This window comes from Microtus pennsylvanicus, chromosome 7 (assembly GCF_037038515.1).
Source record: "Microtus pennsylvanicus isolate mMicPen1 chromosome 7, mMicPen1.hap1, whole genome shotgun sequence".
Taxonomy (NCBI): Eukaryota; Metazoa; Chordata; class Mammalia; order Rodentia; family Cricetidae; genus Microtus; species Microtus pennsylvanicus.
Window position 1 is genome coordinate 7,636,552 of NC_134585.1, and position 18,762 is coordinate 7,655,313.

At 51.2% G+C, this 18,762-nt stretch overlaps 1 protein-coding gene across 4 annotated transcripts in view; it reads left to right on the plus strand.

The window, feature by feature from the left end:
- Window positions 1–18,762, plus strand: part of Ubash3a (ubiquitin associated and SH3 domain containing A) — a 39,975-nt gene that overhangs the window by 6,973 nt on the left and 14,240 nt on the right. For all 4 annotated transcript variants that reach the window (XR_012911323.1, XM_075979766.1, XM_075979764.1 and 1 more), the window contains exons 3-6: window positions 4,336–4,522; window positions 5,731–5,929; window positions 8,541–8,710; window positions 9,839–10,047. Coding sequence is in view for 3 of the 4 variants with exons in the window: in XM_075979766.1 (XP_075835881.1) it covers window positions 4,336–4,522; window positions 5,731–5,929; window positions 8,541–8,710; window positions 9,839–10,047 (765 nt within the window). In the remaining variant the exon portion in view is untranslated. The remainder of the gene's footprint in view (window positions 1–4,335; window positions 4,523–5,730; window positions 5,930–8,540; window positions 8,711–9,838; window positions 10,048–18,762) is intronic.

Below are 18,762 nucleotides of genomic sequence, written 5' to 3' on the forward strand. Positions count from 1 at the left end.
CAGGCAGGGGACACACAGGCAGGGGACACACAGGCAGAGGACACACAGGCAGGGGACACACAGGCAGGGGGTACACAGGCAGGGGTGCACAGGCAGGGGACACACAGGCAGGGGTGCACAGGCAGGGGACACACAGGCAGGGGTGCACAGGCAGGGGACACACAGGCAGGGGACACACAGGCAGGGGTGCACAGGCAGGGGACACACAGGCAGGGGGTGCACAGGCAGGGGACGCACAGGCAGGGGTGCACAGGCAGGGGACACACAGGCAGGGGACACACAGGCAGGGGTGCACAGGCAGGGGACACACAGGCAGGGGACACACAGGCAGGGGACACACAGGCAGGGGACGCACAGGCAGGGGTGCACAGGCATGGGACACACAGGCAGGGGACACACAGGCAGGGGACGCACAGGCAGGGGTGCACAGGCAGAGGACACACAGGCAGGGGACACACAGGCAGGGGCGCACAGGCAGGGGACACACAGGCAGGGGACACACAGGCAGGGGACACACAGGCAGGGACACACAGGCAGGGGACACACAGGCAGGGGACACACAGGCAGGGGTGCACAGGCAGGGGACACACAGGCAGGGGACACACAGGCAGGGGTGCACAGGCAGGGGACACACAGGCAGGGGACACACAGGCAGGGGTGCACAGGCAGGGGACACACAGGCAGGGGACGCACAGGCAGGGGACGCACAGGCAGGGGTGCACAGGCAGGGGTGCACAGGCAGGGGACACACAGGCAGAGGTGCACAGGCAGGGACACACAGGCAGGGGTGCACAGGCAGGGACACACAGGCAGGGGACACACAGGCAGGCGACACACAGGCAGGGGACACACAGGCAGGGGACGCACAGGCAGGGGTGCACAGGCAGGGGACACACAGGCAGGGACACACAGGCAGGGGACACACAGGCAGGGGACACACAGGCAGGGGACGCACAGGCAGGGGACGCACAGGCAGGGGTGCACAGGCAGGGGACACACAGGCAGGGACACACAGGCAGGGGTGCACAGGCAGGGGACGCACAGGCAGGGGTGCACAGGCAGGGGACACACAGGCAGTGGTGCACAGGCAGGGGACACACAGGCAGGGGACACACAGGCAGGGGTGCACAGGCAGGGGACACACAGGCAGGGGAGACACAGGCAGGGGACACACAGGCAGGGGTGCACAGGCAGGGGTGCACAGGCAGGGGTGCACAGGCAGGGGTGCACAGGCAGGGGACACACAGGCAGGGGTGCACAGGCAGGGGACACACAGGCAGGGGACACACAGGCAGGGGACACACAGGCAGGGGACACACAGGCAGGGGTGCACAGGCAGGGGACACACAGGCAGGGGGTGCACAGGCAGGGACACACAGGCAGGGGTGCACAGGCAGGGGACGCACAGGCAGGGGTGCACAGGCAGGGGACGCACAGGCAGGGGACGCACAGGCAGGGGACACACAGGCAGGGGACACACCGGCAGGGGACACACAGGCAGGGGTGCACAGGCAGGGGTGCACAGGCAGGGGACACACAGGCAGGGGACGCACAGGCAGGGGACACACAGGCAGGGGACACACAGGCAGGGGACACACAGGCAGGGGACACACAGGCAGGGGACACACAGGCAGAGGACACACAGGCAGGGGACACACAGGCAGGGGGTGCACAGGCAGGGGTGCACAGGCAGGGGACACACAGGCAGGGGTGCACAGGCAGGGGACACACAGGCAGGGGTGCACAGGCAGGGGACACACAGGCAGGGGACACACAGGCAGGGGTGCACAGGCAGGGGACACACAGGCAGGGGGTGCACAGGCAGGGGACGCACAGGCAGGGGTACACAGGCAGGGGACACACAGGCAGGGGACACACAGGCAGGGGTGCACAGGCAGGGGACACACAGGCAGGGGACACACAGGCAGGGGACACACAGGCAGGGGACACACAGGCAGGGGACGCACAGGCAGGGGTGCACAGGCAGGGGACACACAGGCAGGGGACACACAGGCAGGGGACGCACAGGCAGGGGTGCACAGGCAGAGGACACACAGGCAGGGGACACACAGGCAGGGGACACACAGGCAGGGGACACACAGGCAGGGGACACACAGGCAGGGGACACACAGGCAGGGGTGCACAGGCAGGGGACACACAGGCAGGGGACACACAGGCAGGGGTGCACAGGCAGGGGACACACAGGCAGGGGACACACAGGCAGGGGTGCACAGGCAGGGGACACACAGGCAGGGGACGCACAGGCAGGGGACGCACAGGCAGGGGTGCACAGGCAGGGGTGCACAGGCAGGGGACACACAGGCAGAGGTGCACAGGCAGGGACACACAGGCAGGGGACACACAGGCAGGGGTGCACAGGCAGGGGACACACAGGCAGGGGACACACAGGCAGGGGTGCACAGGCAGGGGACACACAGGCAGGGGACACACAGGCAGGGGACACACAGGCAGGGGTGCACAGGCAGGGGACACACAGGCAGGGGTGCACAGGCAGGGGTGCACAGGCAGGGGGCGCACAGGCAGGGGACACACAGGCAGGGGTGCACAGGCAGAGGACATAATGGCAGTGCCTTCACCAGATAGGGGAATGCCCAGAGTCCTGGCAGTCTGACTGCAGACTGACAGTGGATAGGCAGGGCCTCTACAAGATGTGGGGAATTCCCGGAGTCCAGGAAATCTGGCTTCAATGTCAGCCTCCAGATTCAAACTATACACTATAAGTCAACCTCAGTGCTGGGAGGGACCTGGATGTCACCTGCCGGTAACTGCCTAGCCAAAAATGAGACTCATCAAGGAAGAGGGATGAAGGCAGGTCTCCTTCCCCTAGCCGAGAGTAGTCCTGACATCTTACAGGAAGCAGGGAAGCACAGATTAAGACACCATTAAATCAAAAAGTAAATCAAAGGACGCTGTTGGAAGGGAGAAGAAGTGGGAGCCGCTCACTGTAAGAGGGACACTGTGTTCAGTGTCTCTCAGCCCTGGGAACATGGGACGCTGACTACCTAACTCCACACAGTTCCACCCTCTATGCAGGATTAAATAAAACAAAACAAAAAAAATTAGATACACACAGAGATCTTGATGACTGTACTAGATAGAAGCTTTGGAAAAAATGAAAGCAATTAAAAATGTCCCTGGATTTGGAAATGGATGGAAGCAATGTTCCGTATGTGTAAGGTGGATGGTGAGGCAGCCTTGGAAAGACTCACGCTGGCAGTGTACCAGATGTCTATTCTCCACGTGAAAGAGCTCATGATTTAGACACGTACACAGTGCTCTATGGACTGCCTGCAGTGTACCACCGGGGTGAACTCAGGAAAGGGGTCCACAGGGAGTCAAGAGGTGCAGGCCCCATCCCTTTGCACATCACCATCACGGGAATTTGTTTCCGCTCGAAAGCTGCAATCGCAATGGGTGTGTGTTAAGGAAGCTGACAACTGCTTGGCTATTTATGCCTTACAGAGATTTTTCCATGAAAATCTTGGTCTGTGCTTCTTGCTCTTCCCTGGGGAACAAATGTCTTGGAGTAGAATTATTAATTGAAGACACTGAGCGCTTTCCTCTGCACATGCTGGCAGGTCGCTCTAAGTAATGGTTGCACAGCTGAAGCCTGTGGTCTTGTTGCACTTTAGACACAATGGAAAAGGCCTTGACCCTCTGAAGTAGACACCTATGCTAACTTGACCAGTGAGAGAAGCTGTGTCTTTTTCATTTTTACCTGTGTTTTAGTGAACTTGTACTTGGTGCTTGGTGCAGTCTTTTATATAGAATGATTTCCTCAGCCAGGTGTGGGGACCGGCAACAAGGAGGCTGAGGCAGGCAGAATCACCACCAGGCCTCCGTGGTGTGTAGACAGAGCTGTCTCAATAAATAATAAATAAACACTTTTTAAATATAAATAAATAAATATTTCTTGAGTCAAAAGAAAACTGTGGTTTTCACCGAAATTTTGTCTAATCTTTTGTGGTTTCAATTTTTCCATTTAATTTGAAATCGGCAATGAAGTTAAAATGTGAAAATTTTCCCTGCATTTTAATAGCACAAAAGTTCCTGTACCAGGCCTCTCCTGAAGACTGGGGTCTGAGCCCCTCTGTCTTTGACTGCACTGGCAGGCTCTAATGGGGCTGAGAGTGTGTGCGATTGGTCTAGCCTGCAGCCACATAGCCCACCACTGGGCACCACTTGCAAGGTTGGCCACAGCCCTGCCATGTTTGTGTGAGATCAGCAGGCCCCTAACTTTGGGCTGGTGTCGCTGCTGCTGCACGTCCTCCATGGAGACAGCTCCAATTGACATGACAGTGTTTTTTGTTGCAGGCTGCATGGCCACTGCAATGACCCTTCTCTGGATGACCCCATCCCCCAGGAGTACGCTCTCTTCCTCTGCCCCACGGGGCCCTTGCTGGAAGACCTCCAAGAGTTCTGGAGGGAGAGCAAGCGTCAGTGTGCGAAGAACAGGGCTCATGAGGTCTTCCCTCATGTGACACTCTGTGACTTTTTCACGGTGAGTCCACCCAGAGGCATGCTCTGGTGGTAAGCATGCTCATCACTGCAGCTGACGGCAGCTGTCTCTGGTAACTGGGCAACAACAGAACACAAATGATTTATTTTAATCAAGACATTAGCATGAGCTGGCTCCTTTGTGGGGATCTTTTCCCTCCTCTGGCCGACTTCTCTTCATCCTTCAGGACCCAATTCATTTGAGAGTCTTCAACCCCCAGGCAGAAGGAGGTACAACCCCAGGCTCTCTGCATCTTTCTCTTAGTTTCTCTAGGAGCACATTTGGGTGCTGTGAAGGTGATAGGCCCCTCTAGGAAGACAGATGCTGTCCTGGTCCTTGTCTACCCAGAGACTAGCAAAGTCCTCAACAGAACAAGAGCCCTCCGTGTGATGAGAATATTGAAGAGGACTGGTGTGGGCGGGACACAAGGGTTTTTCCTATGTCCGGGCCTGGCCCTCTGAGAAAACAAACAAACAAAAAACATGGTAAAAATCACCAGCCTCCTCAGCGAGCATTGACAAGGCAAGAAGATGTAGAGATTTGTTGGACCAAAAGAAGAAGGCCTAAGGCCATAGAGGAGAACCCAAAGCCGTTTCCTCTCTACCTCTGTCTGGTGAGCTAGAAAAGGGCCCACCTGCTCCTGGGACAGCAGGACAGAGCCTTCCCCTGCCACTCCACACTGCTAGAGGAACATAAAGCACAATGTGCAAGAAAGAAGCTTCTGGAAGCTATCCCATGGAAAACAATATCTCCCAAGCATCCACAAAGCACCCCTGTGCACCGGAGACTGAGAAGTCTCCGGGGACAGAACTAAACCGTTGCTTTCTGGAGGTCTGAGCTGGGATCCCATGGGACACCGTGAGCTTCCTCAGAGTGGACTGGAGCTAATTTCCAGAAGGTAACACATTTAAACTGAGGCAAGCAAGGAGCACAGAAAGAAAGAGGACAGGGGACAGTGTCAGGGGAGTCCCAACCAAGCATATAAAGGGGATCATATTCCAGAAAGACTCATACCCAAGATGCCTCAAGTAACCGAGCAGAAAATATGGGGGTTGACTCTTTACTCCGTAGCTATAGGGGCTGCATTGGAGTATCCCAGAGCCTTGGATAGAGAACAGCCCATAGGGATTAAGCCTTGATTCTCAACAGATAAATTAACTCAACAGCCCCGAGGACACGCATAAACGCATTCTCTGCTTCTCTTCCCTTAGTGTGAAGACCAGAAGGTGGAGTATTTGTATGAGGCTCTGAGGCGTGCAGGGAGCAGGATCCTGAACTCCTTCCCTGCCCTGGTTCCTCTTGTTCTCCATTCCTCCATCAGTTACCTCGGCTTCTTCATCAACGACAGCCCTGCTGACGTCATCAGAGAATTTGCCATGGCGTTTGCCTCAGAGGCATCAGTCTTGGCAGGTAGGGAGGCCCAGCTGTGGGCAGGCACACTGTACTCTTTGGGTCCTAGAAGAGCCATATCTATGGCCTTGATGGATTAGCTCCTGTCCACGGTGACGGCTCTTTAGTGTCCGTCCTCCGAGGGATAGTTTGGTTCATGTCTGGAAACGGCATACCAGTCACTCACGGCCTATGCCCCCAGAGGGGTCTTCTAGGCCTCGCCTTAAAAGGGAGAAGGAAATTCTAGGGGTGTGTCTCAGTTGGTAAGAGTACTTGGCAGGGTATGAGGGTTGATCCTCAGTGCTACGTATCCCAGGCATGAGGTTCATAAACCTGTAATCCAGAAAGGGGAGACAAGAGGAGCTGAAGTTCAAGGACATCCTTCACCACATAGCAAGCGAGACATACTTTTATTACATGAGACTCTATCTCAGAATGGAAGGAAGGAAGAGGGGAGGGAGGGAGGGATTGAGGGAGGGAGGGAGGGAAGGAGGAAAGAACAAGCAAACACAGGGAAAGAAGGATGAGGAAACTATCTGCCCAGCAGGAATCCTGTCCAGCATCCCTGTGCTAGGTTACACAAGGTCCCCTGCCACCAGGAACTTCAGAACGGGACCTTATTTAACAGCGGGCTCTTTAAAGACGCAATTAGTTGAGATGAGGTCACACTGGAGGAAAGTGACCCCCCCCCAAAATATTTTATTTCCTGAAAACGACACATGGAGATACCAAGGAGGCCGCTTGACCACAGAGGCAGAAATGGGCAGGATAGGGCCACAGGCAAGGGCTGCCTGGGGCCGCTAGGAGCTGGAGGACACCAAAGGACCCACCCCAAGAGCCTTCAGAAGGAATGTGGCTCTGCCCACACCTGGATTGTGAACTTTGGCCTAGATTTCTAAGACAATACACTCCTGTTGTTTTACGCCCTTCAGTTTGGCTATCCTGTTGCAGCAGGAAGTTGAGTGCCATGCTCACCCATCCTGGTGGCCTGGAACTGAGCATTCTGCCTCACTGAATACTACCAGGGCTCTGATTGATAGGCCCCACTTCCCGAGAGCTGGCCCTGACCTCTTATCCATCTCCTGGCCCTGAGCTTGTCCTTACTGCCTTCCCAGGTCGCTCCTCAGTCTGATCTAAGAGGCTATGAGTCCCTCCTGGGATGACAGCTCAGGAGTGTCCCGAGTCCCTCCCTGCCCACGCTAGCCCTCTCGGCGAAACAGAACCCAGGTACACAGGGCAACAGAGGAAAAACAAAAGCCTGTTCAGAAGTCAGAATGACTCAGCCCTGGGTCTCTGGGGAAGCCAGACCAGGTCTTTTCCAGACCCTGCTGACTCACAAGGGGAGCCCACCCTCCCGAACTGCTAAAAAGAGTCACAAAAGGAATTTCCCATCACCTACACACACCTTCGTGCCACCTGTCCTGACTGCCTTCCCAGAAGCTTAGGGCTCAGGGACCTGGCCAGGGTCTAGCTGGTGTTAAACATTCCCCGTGTGAAGAGTGCTGTGGTGTACCTAGCGTCATGCTGCCTTCCAGGACTATCATTGGGGAATAACAAGCCCTGTTTGCTTCCTGTCCTGCATAGAGAGGTGGCAAACAGTTTCAGGGCACTGAGAGTCCCCCGTGGACTCCAGAGTCCCAGAACCAGCTTTCTTTTTCCTAAGTCCTAGCTGTCATAGAGGAAACTGAGTCAGAGCATGGCACTCAGTCAAGGCCCCTTGGTGACAAGGACAAAAGAGCCTTGAAGTCAGGTCCCCCACAGCAAAGCCTGTGCCATCCCTATGAAGACACTGGACTGTCTCCTCAGAGTCTGAAATGCTTTATGGTCCAACTGACACCAGACCTGGCTGTTCCCGTGATGCCAAGGTGTCCTCAGGGTCAGAGGCCATCGCAAGGCCCTGGGCCTTAGCTCTACCAGGGCCTCCGGGGAGGAAAGTCAAGTGAACATTAGACGGGCTGCGGGTTTTACAGGCCATCCCTCAAGGAATTTTCCTCCTGAGACTCTTCTTCAAGCAAAAGGCATTGGTCTGGAGTGAGGTTGTAACTCAGTGGGTAGAGGGTTTGCCTAGCAACGATGAGGCCCTAGGTTCAGTCCCTAGCAACACATAAGCCAGGTATGGGAGTGCACACACCCTGGCACTCAGGAGATAGAGGCAGTAGGATCAGAAGTTCAAGGTCATCCTCAGCTACTTGTCGAGGTCAAAGCAATCTCTAGGACACATGAGATTCTGTCTCAAACCAAGACCTAGACCTAGCATGTAGGCCCTGCTGTATGTGCAGCTGAGAATGAAGGGGCCATTGCTGCATTGCTATCATCCAAACTAGCTTGCAGACTTGGAACCACATCTCCATGCCTACCTTTTGTTTTTCTTCAAAAACTCTGCAAGCATCCAACCACATCCTTCCTAACAGGGAGAGCCCAGTCCCTGCCGTGTCAAAAAAGCGCCAACACTGAGGAGCAGGCACGGTAGAACAGAGGCATGACCAGAAAGGATTTCTGCCTGGTCCAGGCAGGCAGGGCTGATTCAGGAACAGGTTCTGAGCACCCCCAATCTCACCCAACATCCAGAATGGGTCCCCAACACCCTATGTTCATTTGACATTCCGCATCTTACATTTCTTTGACTCCACAGACTGCACCGTCAAGCCCTGCACCAAGCAACTACACCTGACCTTGGCCCACAAGTTCTACCCTCACCATCAGAGGACCCTGGAGCAGCTGGCCAGAGCTATACAGCCCAGTCACACCTGCCAGTGGACAGCTGCCCTGTACTCCCGGGACATGCGTTTTGTGCACTACCAGGTGAGAGGACCCGGCCTGGCTGGTGGGCTGGCCCAGACTTCCTTGCTAGTAGGAGGTGAACAAAAGAACACTCCTTGGCTGTCACTCAGCTCTACACCCCTCCCTGAAGGGAAGAGGGGGATACCCTCTGCTGGATTCTAGAAAGTACCATTCCTTTCTAGATGAGTCATTTCAAAAGACAGTGAGAGCTCTTCCGTGGTATTAGAAAGGCCATTGTCAAGATGGGTCAATCCATGCTTTGCTTATGCATTCACCCTGCGTAATGATTTTGGTGGGTTTCATTCCGAGGTTCCTTTCCTAAGAGCTGATTAGTTGAGGAGGAAAGTATACCACACAGGGAATAAGTAGGAGGGAGTCTCCAAATCCCTTGTCGTAAGAGATTGTGAATAGCTTCACATGAGGGAAGGTGGATATACACATTTGGTCACACTGTAAGGTCTTTCCTATAAGAGAAACAGGTATGAATGTGTAGATAGACAGACAGACAAACAAACAGATAAATGGTGGATGAGTGGATAGATGGGTAGGTGGGTGGCTTTGTGAATAAGTGGATGGATGGATAGATGGATGGATGGATGGATGGATGGATGGATGGGTGGATGGATGGATGGATGGATAGATGGATGGAGGGAGAATAGGTGGGTGGGCGGTGAATGATTGAAGGACAGGTGGGCAGGCAGGTAGATGGATGAGTAGACAGATGGCTGACTGGATAGATGAATGAATGGAAAAATGAATGGGCAGATTGTTTGACAGACTGATGAATGAAAACGTGGATGGAGGGATAGATGGATAGGTGGAAATGGGTATGTGAGTGGATGGGCAGATGAATGCACGGGTGGATGGGTGGAGGGTGGGCTAAAGGATGAACAAACACGTCAGTGGGCAGATAAACGGGCAAGTGGGCTGGCAGATGAGTAGGCAGATGGGTGGAAGACAGACAATGAACTGTATTGGTATTTGGCACTGTTCTACACTGCTCCACGCTGGTTGCACACTGTGTATTATAGGCAAAGGCACGATGGGGCTTTGGAGGCATAAGACCCATCAGAGGTGATCCGGCTTCCTACTGCTATTGCTTCCCAGCCAAACCCTCACTAAGACCTGGGTCCACTGCCTCCCTTCTAGACCCTGAAGGTGCTGTTCCAGTACAAACCCCAGAACGCGGATGAGCTAGTCCTCAGTCCTGGTGAATACATCTTCGTGGACCCCACTCAGCAGGAGGAAGCCAGTGAGGGCTGGGCCATCGGGATCTCACATCGGACTGGCTGCCGGGGCTTCCTGCCAGAGAACTACACCGAGCGAGCCAGTGAGGCTGACACCTGGGTTAAGCACAGGTGAGAACGTCCTCCCTCTGTCAGTTATCACCTGACACAGTGAGCTTCCAGATGGTTCCGTCCTTAGGAAAACAGTCCCCATACTGGCCACGTTATCCCTCTGCGCGCACGGTAGGCGTATGGTCTATTTATGGTTTCTGCTGATAACCCTCCGGAAATCAGATTGCTTCAATTACTCTCCTGAGATAGCACCATGAAATAACTTCCTTTTTATGAGCACCAGACAGTGCACACAGAGGTCAGAACTGGGCCTCGTAGTGTTCTAAGGAGGGCTAGCAATTTTCTAGTGTTCTATAACTAAATAACACAGATTTAACTGGGTCCTCTGCTGGGGGTCCTACAAGGCTGTGATCCTGGCATGGCTGGCTTGGGATCCTTCCCTGAGCTCATGTGGTTTTTAGTAAATGTATTTCCCGGAAGCCAGCATACACTTGTTCGTTCGTTTCTTCCAGCTCGGTTGTCTGATCTCTCTATTTCAGCATCTAGCACCATCTGCCAAGGCTAAGGATTTTCAAAGTGATCATAACTAGAGTGGTGGTGGTGTTGGGAATGTGTTGGCTCCTCCTTCACGGAGCTTGGTGATAGCTTTGACCCTGTGCTTAGAGTTAACCTGAGCTACTTAACCAACTCCATTCTTTCCCAGTTCTGTTTCCCACGAACAATATTGCTAAGCATTTTTCTGCAACACAGAGATCTTTCCCCAGCTTCCTATGTCTGTGTCTCAGGCCCGTGGGCATCCCTGGGCAGCAGCTGTCGCCTTCACACTCTGTGCACTCTGCCAGAATAACCATGGCTTTTTATTTGCTTTTTCCCTGTGTGTGTTTACAAGCACACAAGCATGCTGTACCTGTGTGCACTATGCATGTTTGCTGGACATTGTCTGTGGACAGATTTTCTAGCCTCACTGTATCCAGGGAGCTCTTTCCTGTCTCTCTATCAAAGCTGATTCACAAGGCAAAAATGTGGAAACCCTACAAAAATCATGTTTTATTTATGTGCCTATTGGAAGCTGGATAAAGAGTGTGGTAAATGTTCTGGTAGCTAAAACCTCTGTTTAGAATAAATTAAGAAGCAACGTACTTTGAATATTCGAAGCGAATGATTGATTTTAGTCATTTTTACCAAACCATATTTTAAAAGTGTAGTTGTGACTGGCAGAGGCTCGTGGGGAAAATGACTTTGCAAGAAGTTGTTATTTTTAAAAACTGGAGGTTTTTTTAAAATACTAAATAAGATTAGATGAGTTCTATGCTACTGTTTCTTCCTGTTAATTAAGCTTACATCTGGGTTGCTTGAGAAGCCAGGGACAGCATTTGTGCCCTAAGGCCACCAAATGCAGTTGACAACAGAGTAGGCCCACCACCACCCCTACCCAGGCTACCCTGGGACATACTGTGTTGCTATATAGCCAAGGATGACCTTGAATTTCTGATCCTCCTGCCTCCATCTCTAGAGTACTGGTATTACAGTCATGTGCCATCACATGGGTTTCATGTATGCTAAGCAACTGAGCTAGCCGCAGACTCTTATATGTGCTTATGAATCTGTTATATACCCTGATATAAAATAGCTTTTAAAATGCATGGATTCAGCCAGTTCTGCAGTGGGCCGTTCCATGTCATCTTAGCCTCATATGCTAATTCATAAGAGCTGAGGAGCACAGCTATAAACTCGGGAAGGAAAACTCAGCCATGATTCCAAGGCTTTTATATCAATTGTCAGTTCATGAGCCACAGTCACAAGGGCCCGTAGCTGAACACACCCTCCTGTGAAAGCTGAGTTCCCAGCTTGAGTGGTGAAAGGGAGATCAATGTCACAAACTCAAGGAAGCTTTTACTTCCTACAGACGCCACGTGATCAATTAGCTGCTTTAGAAACAGCAAAACATAGGACCAGAGATGTTGGCATCAGACTCCAGGAGGCTGGGGGTCCTTTAGTGCCCCCTCATCCTTCTCTCCTCGCTAGGGCAGAAAATCTCACTGTGGTGGAGAAACCATCAGGCAAGGAACAGGCTGGATTCTGCAGCTGCTGTGGCTAGCAACAATTCCACTTCCTTTTCCATGTGTCACCTCAGAAGGGTCCCACCTTGTGACCCTGACCTTCCTGCAAGACCAGCTTCTGTAAGGAACCAGTGTATATTCCAAAAAATTGCAAGAAAAAGCAAGTTCTGGCTGAGTGCTGTGGTGTACCCGATGGGGTCCCCCCTCTTTCTCACAGGATAGCATCAGGCCCCAAGCTGACTAGGGTGACTGTAGGCTGGGTCGGCTATGGTTTCTATAGCTGCTAAACATTCTTTTAAACATTTAAAGAAGTTTAAAATCGGGGCATGGTGACACTCAGCCTAAATCCCAGTACTTAGGAGGCAGCAGACTTCCGAGTTCCAAGGCAGCCAGGGCTACACAAAGAGACCCTGTCTCAAGAGAGGTTCGGGCATATCTGAATGAAAGTGTTAATCACTGGGGAATGCAGTCAGACAACAGTGTGCACAGATAGTTGAGCTGTGGGCAGACAGCTTGTATAGACATTTGCCATGTATCTCTCAAGGCACAGGGCTCACACAAGGCTTGCTTGATACAAACAGCAAGAATCACTGGCAAGCCACCGCCCAGGGAAAGAGCTGCAAACCACGTGGAAAAAGGCCCCTTCCTGCTCAGAGGACACCTTCCCAGTCCTGAAGGTGGCTGCCATGTGAACACATTGTAACCCACCAGCACCCATGTAACCTCTTCAGGGTGGCTACAGGATTCTGAGGACCCAGGAGTCCTGACCCAGCGCCCACCTATTACTTAGAATCACCTGTTACTGGAAGGTGGCTGTGGGGGAGGGCACACTCCTGAGCTACCTCAGTTTCAGGCATCTTCACAGAGGGTGGATACAGCCTAGCTAGAGATCACTGAGGCAAGAGCTGAGAACTAGAGCCCAGGAGGACCTGAGGCTGACTTCCGACCACGTGAGGACATCCCATCACAGAAGACATGAAACCCCACGAAACAAGCTGGTGACAGGAGACTCCTACACAGCAAGAGCACCGTTGCTGAATGAGAGGTAGCCCTCCAAACATACATATGCTGAAGCCCAGGTGTGCTTTTTTTTTTAAAAAAAGAAAGACTTTTAGATACGGTAAAAACAAGATCTTATAATGATCCCTTACCCAACCTTATACTTTGTTCAGAAGGGCAATCATTGAGGACACAGGGGGAAGATGCCATCTTATCTTCAAGCCCATGACAGAGTCCCCAGGATGAATCACAAGCCCCTTGACCTTAGACCTCCCAGTCTCCAGGGCAGTGAGAAAATGAAACCTGTTCCGTAATGGAAGCCCCAATCTGTGTGACAGTAACCCTGGGACTTTGTCTTTGAGATGACTCACACCAAGGTGACCCCCTTCTAGGAACAAAAGGGAATGGAAACCTCAATTTCTACAGCAAGTTAACCACTAAGTGGCTCTCTTAAGTCCACGAGAAAAACAAAAACGACAAAAATGTCGCATGCCCGCCCTCTCTGCCTTCCCCAGCAAGGCTTGCCTTTTTAATGGAAAGACAAGCGGAGACTTCCTCTCTGACTGTAAAGTTCACAGATGTCACTCAGAGATAACGATGGCTTCACTGTCTGAGTCGTGAGCCCCGGTTACACAGGTGTCCCTGCTGTGCCCTCAGGAAGAAGAAAGCCACCAGCACTTCCTGTGTCGGGATGCTTCCGCTGTACCTGCTCTGAGTGACGTGCTTGTTGCAGAGGGGCTGTGTCAGTGGCGCTAGCGTGCGTCACTCTCCATCTTCGGGACCCACTCACGCCTGCATTCCAACCCACTGGTGTCTGCAGTGGGAGAATGCATGAAGAAAAGCCTGTGTCTTTTGGGCTATGTGCCCCGCCTTTAATGACTGAGCCATCTCTCCAGTCCAAGACCATCTGGAAGAGTCCATAAAAGGTTACAAATCAAGACAGGACAGGACACGATGACAGGCACAGAGGACTAGAACGTGTGGGTAACCAAAAAATACATGATAAGACTAGATAGATAGCTCAGCGGTTAAGAGCACTGGCTGCCCTTTCAGAGGACCTGGGTTCAATTCCTATGGGCTCACAACTGTCTATAACTCCAGGCTTAGGGGATCTAATGCCCTCTTCCAGCCTCCATGGATATCAGGCATATGTATGATGGAGAGTGAAATTACCTAGCGCAAGTGAGAAGGAAACACGGAACACGCAACAAACCCGCTTAGGAGTTTATTGGGGGAGGGGTACAGACCCGGTGAGGTCAATGTATAGAGAGAGAGGGCTGAAGATGGGTCCAGCTTTTAAGGGCTGCCTAGCACGTGCACCCAGGGGGATGACGTGGTTACATCATACACAGATGACAGAGATTACGCGTGCTTGCAAGGGCTCACACAGCTGTGTCATACGTAGGTGATGCAACCATGCCACATTTGGGTCACACCTGAGGGCTTGTCCTCACATGTGTGTCCCTGGAACCCAGAAGTGTCAGCCATATTGTGGCTGAAATCATAACGTTCCACCGTTTTGTTTATTATAAAAATTTGGAGAGTTTGGGATCTTTAATGGGTGGGGATGGGGCAAAAATTTGGGGAGTTTGGAGTCTTTAATGGGTGGGAATGGGGCATCATAAGGTCTCTAGTGACTGACTGCTCCCTGCTGATTTTGTGGGCATCGGAGAGTTAAGATGCTTGACCACGTCCTGGGGTGGCTGATTACTTTTGTGTTTTTCCTGGGCTCTGTGGAACTGGCTGGCTGGCTTGGACCTTACAAGATGCTGGAAAGGCAGAAAATTATGTCTGGGAAAAATTTTAGATCCTGGTGATTAAGGGAGGAGAGTCCCAAGATGGAAGATAGAGGGAGGTTTGGGGGGAATGGAGAAGGGAATTTCTCAGGGGTTCCCAAGACCAGGAATGAAAATGGAAGAATTAAATGATACTTATTCTGGACATTTAGAGTCTGGTCCGTTTAAATAGGTCCAGTTGGCTCCCTGGAGCTTATAAAAATGTTTGAAAAGAAATAAATTTTAGACATATTAAAAGCTTATGATTATGACAGTATTGTGTTGGAACAGAAGACGGTGGGGAGGAGGGAGGAAAAGAAGGGGGAATTATTAGACCCCTCAATGTTTTACCTGAAGCAAATCTTAAGGCACTTGTTCTCTTTAGCATCATGGTATTACCTTAACATTAGGAGACACTGCTGCAATCAGTGATAGCCTATTATGTTAAAGTCTGTTTTGTGAGTTTTTGGAGTCTGGGGCTGTGAATGTCCTCACACTCATTATTGTTTCTTACCACCTGGGCTTTTTCGTAATCCTTGTACCTCCAGCTCTATGTTTAATGTTGGCCCTTGTAATAACAACTGAGTGGTTAACTGGAAATTTAAGTATGACACTGGAGATATAGAGAAGTTGGTAATACAGATAGGAGAAAGAGGAAGAGGGAGAATAGACGGAGTTTTTGGCACAGGAGAGTTGAGTGCGGTGATGAAACTTTTATTTTTCTGGAACTGGAGAAAAGGTGGCTGATCTTGGTGTCCTCTGGAACATAAGGGAACAGGGCCCTGTTTGAGTTACTGTATACGAGGGGGTATCTTGATCTGGAAGAGTAAAAGGTTTAAGGTGAAACAGGTGGATCCAATGAGAGAGTCCCTCAAGCTTGGCAGCTGTGGGAGTTACAAGAATTACTTTAAAGGGGCCCTGCCATTTAGGGGAATGGGGTGAGGGGCGTTGGTCTGGGAGAGAGAATAGAACCCGATCTCCTATTTTAATAAGCAGTAGGCATGAATTGGCACATGGTTGAGGTAATGAGTAGTCAGTAAAGTCCCATAATAGGGAGCGAGGATGGGAGAGCAGCAGAGTACGCAGATGATTAGGAAAGGGAGAGGTTTTAGGTGAGAGGCCGGGGGTTAAAACCAGCTGCCCATATATGAGTTCAAAGGGCGAGATGGAAAGGGGTCTTTTGGGGAGAGCCCTAAGCCTAAGAAGGGCCAGAGGCAAAAGTTTTATTCAGGCAAGGTGAAGCTCCTGTGACATCTTAACAAGAACATTTTTTAAGGAATGGTTAGTTCGTTCTACCTTCCCTGAAGACTGAGGATGGTTTGGGATATGAAAATGCCAAGGAATGTTAAGAGCCATAGATAAAGTTTGAGAGATCTGGGAAGTAAACTCTGGGCCATTCATTATCTGACTGAAGAGAGGTTGGGATTCCAAACCAGGGGATAGTTTCTCTGAGAAGAACATCAGAAACTGTCTCAGCCCTCTTGCTAGTGGTGGGAAACGCTTCAATCCACCATGACATGGTGTCCACTAAAACCAGGAGATATTTAACTTGTCTGACTGTGGGCATATGAGTAAAATCAAGCCGTCAGTCAGTTCCTGGAAGGGAGCCCCTGGCCTGGTAGGTAGGAAAAGGGAAGCTATGATATTTGATCTTGGGATCAGACTTTTGACAGATTTTACAAGAGGCAGTGATAGCTTTTAAGAACTCTAAATCCTTCAGGGGTGAGTTGGAGGTGAGCCCTGACAGAATGAAACAGAGCTTTGCTATTAGGATGAAAGAGCTGATGTAGGTAGGGCAGAATTTGCTGGATATCAGGGTGTCTGTGAGAATGTGGGCTGTAATGTATGAACCCCCTGAGGTGATTGAGGTAGGTTTGGGCTCTGGAATGCTGCTGTTCTAGCTGCTTGGTCAACCCGGTTATTTCCCTTAGAAATAATGGAACTGTTGGTCTGATGAGTCCGACAGTGAATAATTCCTAAAACTTTGGGTAGATGGGAGGCTTTTAACAAGTCCATAATGTAACCTGAGTTAGTTGTGGATCCTCCTTTCACTGTAAGAAGCCCAAGCTCCTTCCAGACAGCTGTGTGAAATAGGAAAATAGGCAATGCATATTTGGAGTCTGTGTAAACATTTAAAGATCGTACCTTTGCCAACTGGAAGGCAGGGGTAAGGGCTATTAACTCAGCCTGCTGATTAGTGGTATGGGCAGGGAGTGCCTGTGTCTCCATCACCCCAGTATCTGACACTATGGCATAGCCTGCCTTATAGGCCCTTTCACATAAAAAGGAGCTGCCATCTGTGTACCAAGTGTAAGTGGACTGGGACAGTTTGCCCTCCTGTATATGTGAGGGGTGGAGAGGTAGATCCTCTAAGGTTTCTATGCAGGAATAAGTGTTAGACTGAGGTAGGAGATTTGAGACATTAAGGGGTAGACAGCATTGAAAAGTGAGTGTGGCGTATTCTACTATGGAGGGAAAGAACTCGGGAAGGGGGTAAGAGTTGTAAGCCTTTGTAAGTTAAGAGCTGGAACAGATTGTGGTGGGAGAAGATAGTGGTGGGTGACCCAAAGGTTAGTTTTTTTTGACTCATGAGTTAGAAGCTCAGCGGCAGCTAAAGCACATATGCAGGGTGCCCAGCCCTGAGTGGTGAGGTCCAGCTTCTTTGACAGATATGCAAAGGAAGGTCCCAGCTGATGTCCTAGGACCCCAAGGGCATATCCCTCCTTCTCTGTTACATAGAGGGAGAAAGGACGAGTTAAATCTGGGAGATGAAGAGCTGGGGCCTGGATAAGGGCTTGCTGGTTCTCTGGAAGGGTTTAGTAATGGGATGGAGAAGGGGCTCATGCAGAGAGCCCAGAGCAGGCTCGTATAATGGGTAGGCAAAGAGAGAAGGAGAGGTAAACCCCCAGAATTTCCTCAGTACCGAGTATTGTGGCTCCATTGTCCAAGAGAAAGGAGATGGGCCATCCTGATACCATGTTTACCTGTGGCTCCCTGTTACAGATGACGGTTGTGGTTGTCATGGCACCAATGTAATTACCTGGCACAAGTGAGAAGAAAACACGGAACAAGCAACAAACCTGCTTAGGAGTTTATGGGGGAGGGGGGGTTGCAGACCTGGTGGGTCGATGTGCAGAGAGAGAGAGAGAGAGCTGAAGATAGCATGTCCAGCTTTTAAGGGCTGCCTAGTGCATGTGCACAGAGGGATCACGTGGTTACTTCATATGCAGATGACGGAGTTCATGCATACACCCAAGGGCTCACGCAGTTGCATCATATGTAGGTGATGCAACCATGCTGCATGTGGGTTATGCCTGAGGGCTTGTCTGCATTTGCATGGCCCTGGAACCCAGAAGTGTCAACCATACTATGGCTGAGATCATAACAAACACATACACACAGGCAAAGCTTCCATTTACATAAAACAAAATAAAACATTTAAATGCATGAACTATGTCAAAATTAATAGACTTTCTGAACCTGGATAATAGGTTTCTCCACCAACACAGTAAGCCAGATTAAGTCAAATTGAAAAAGTATAAGAACAGGCTTATTTGAACAAAGCAACTCCTGGATGGGTTCTCCAGTTCCAGAAATAGAGGCTGGAGAAGCCACACACCCAAACTAAACCAGGGAAATTATATATGCTGTAGGCTAGGGGTGATGATGTGTCTGCCACCAGCTGGATTGCCCAGGTACGGTCAAAAGCTGGAATGTTTAGTCAGGGACACGGGCTGTAGACAACAGGAGAGGAAGTTGCAGTAGTCACCAGGAATGGAAAATTGGGGGTTTTTGGCACCTTTTCTTTGTTGGAGATTCTCCGAGAGAGTGGGATGGGGCTTTCCAGATCATTCAGGGGCAAGTTGGAGATTCCAGCTGAACAGAAATACGACAAAGTCACAGACAGCCCAGGACTTGGTCACAGCTGTCAGGCAGACAGC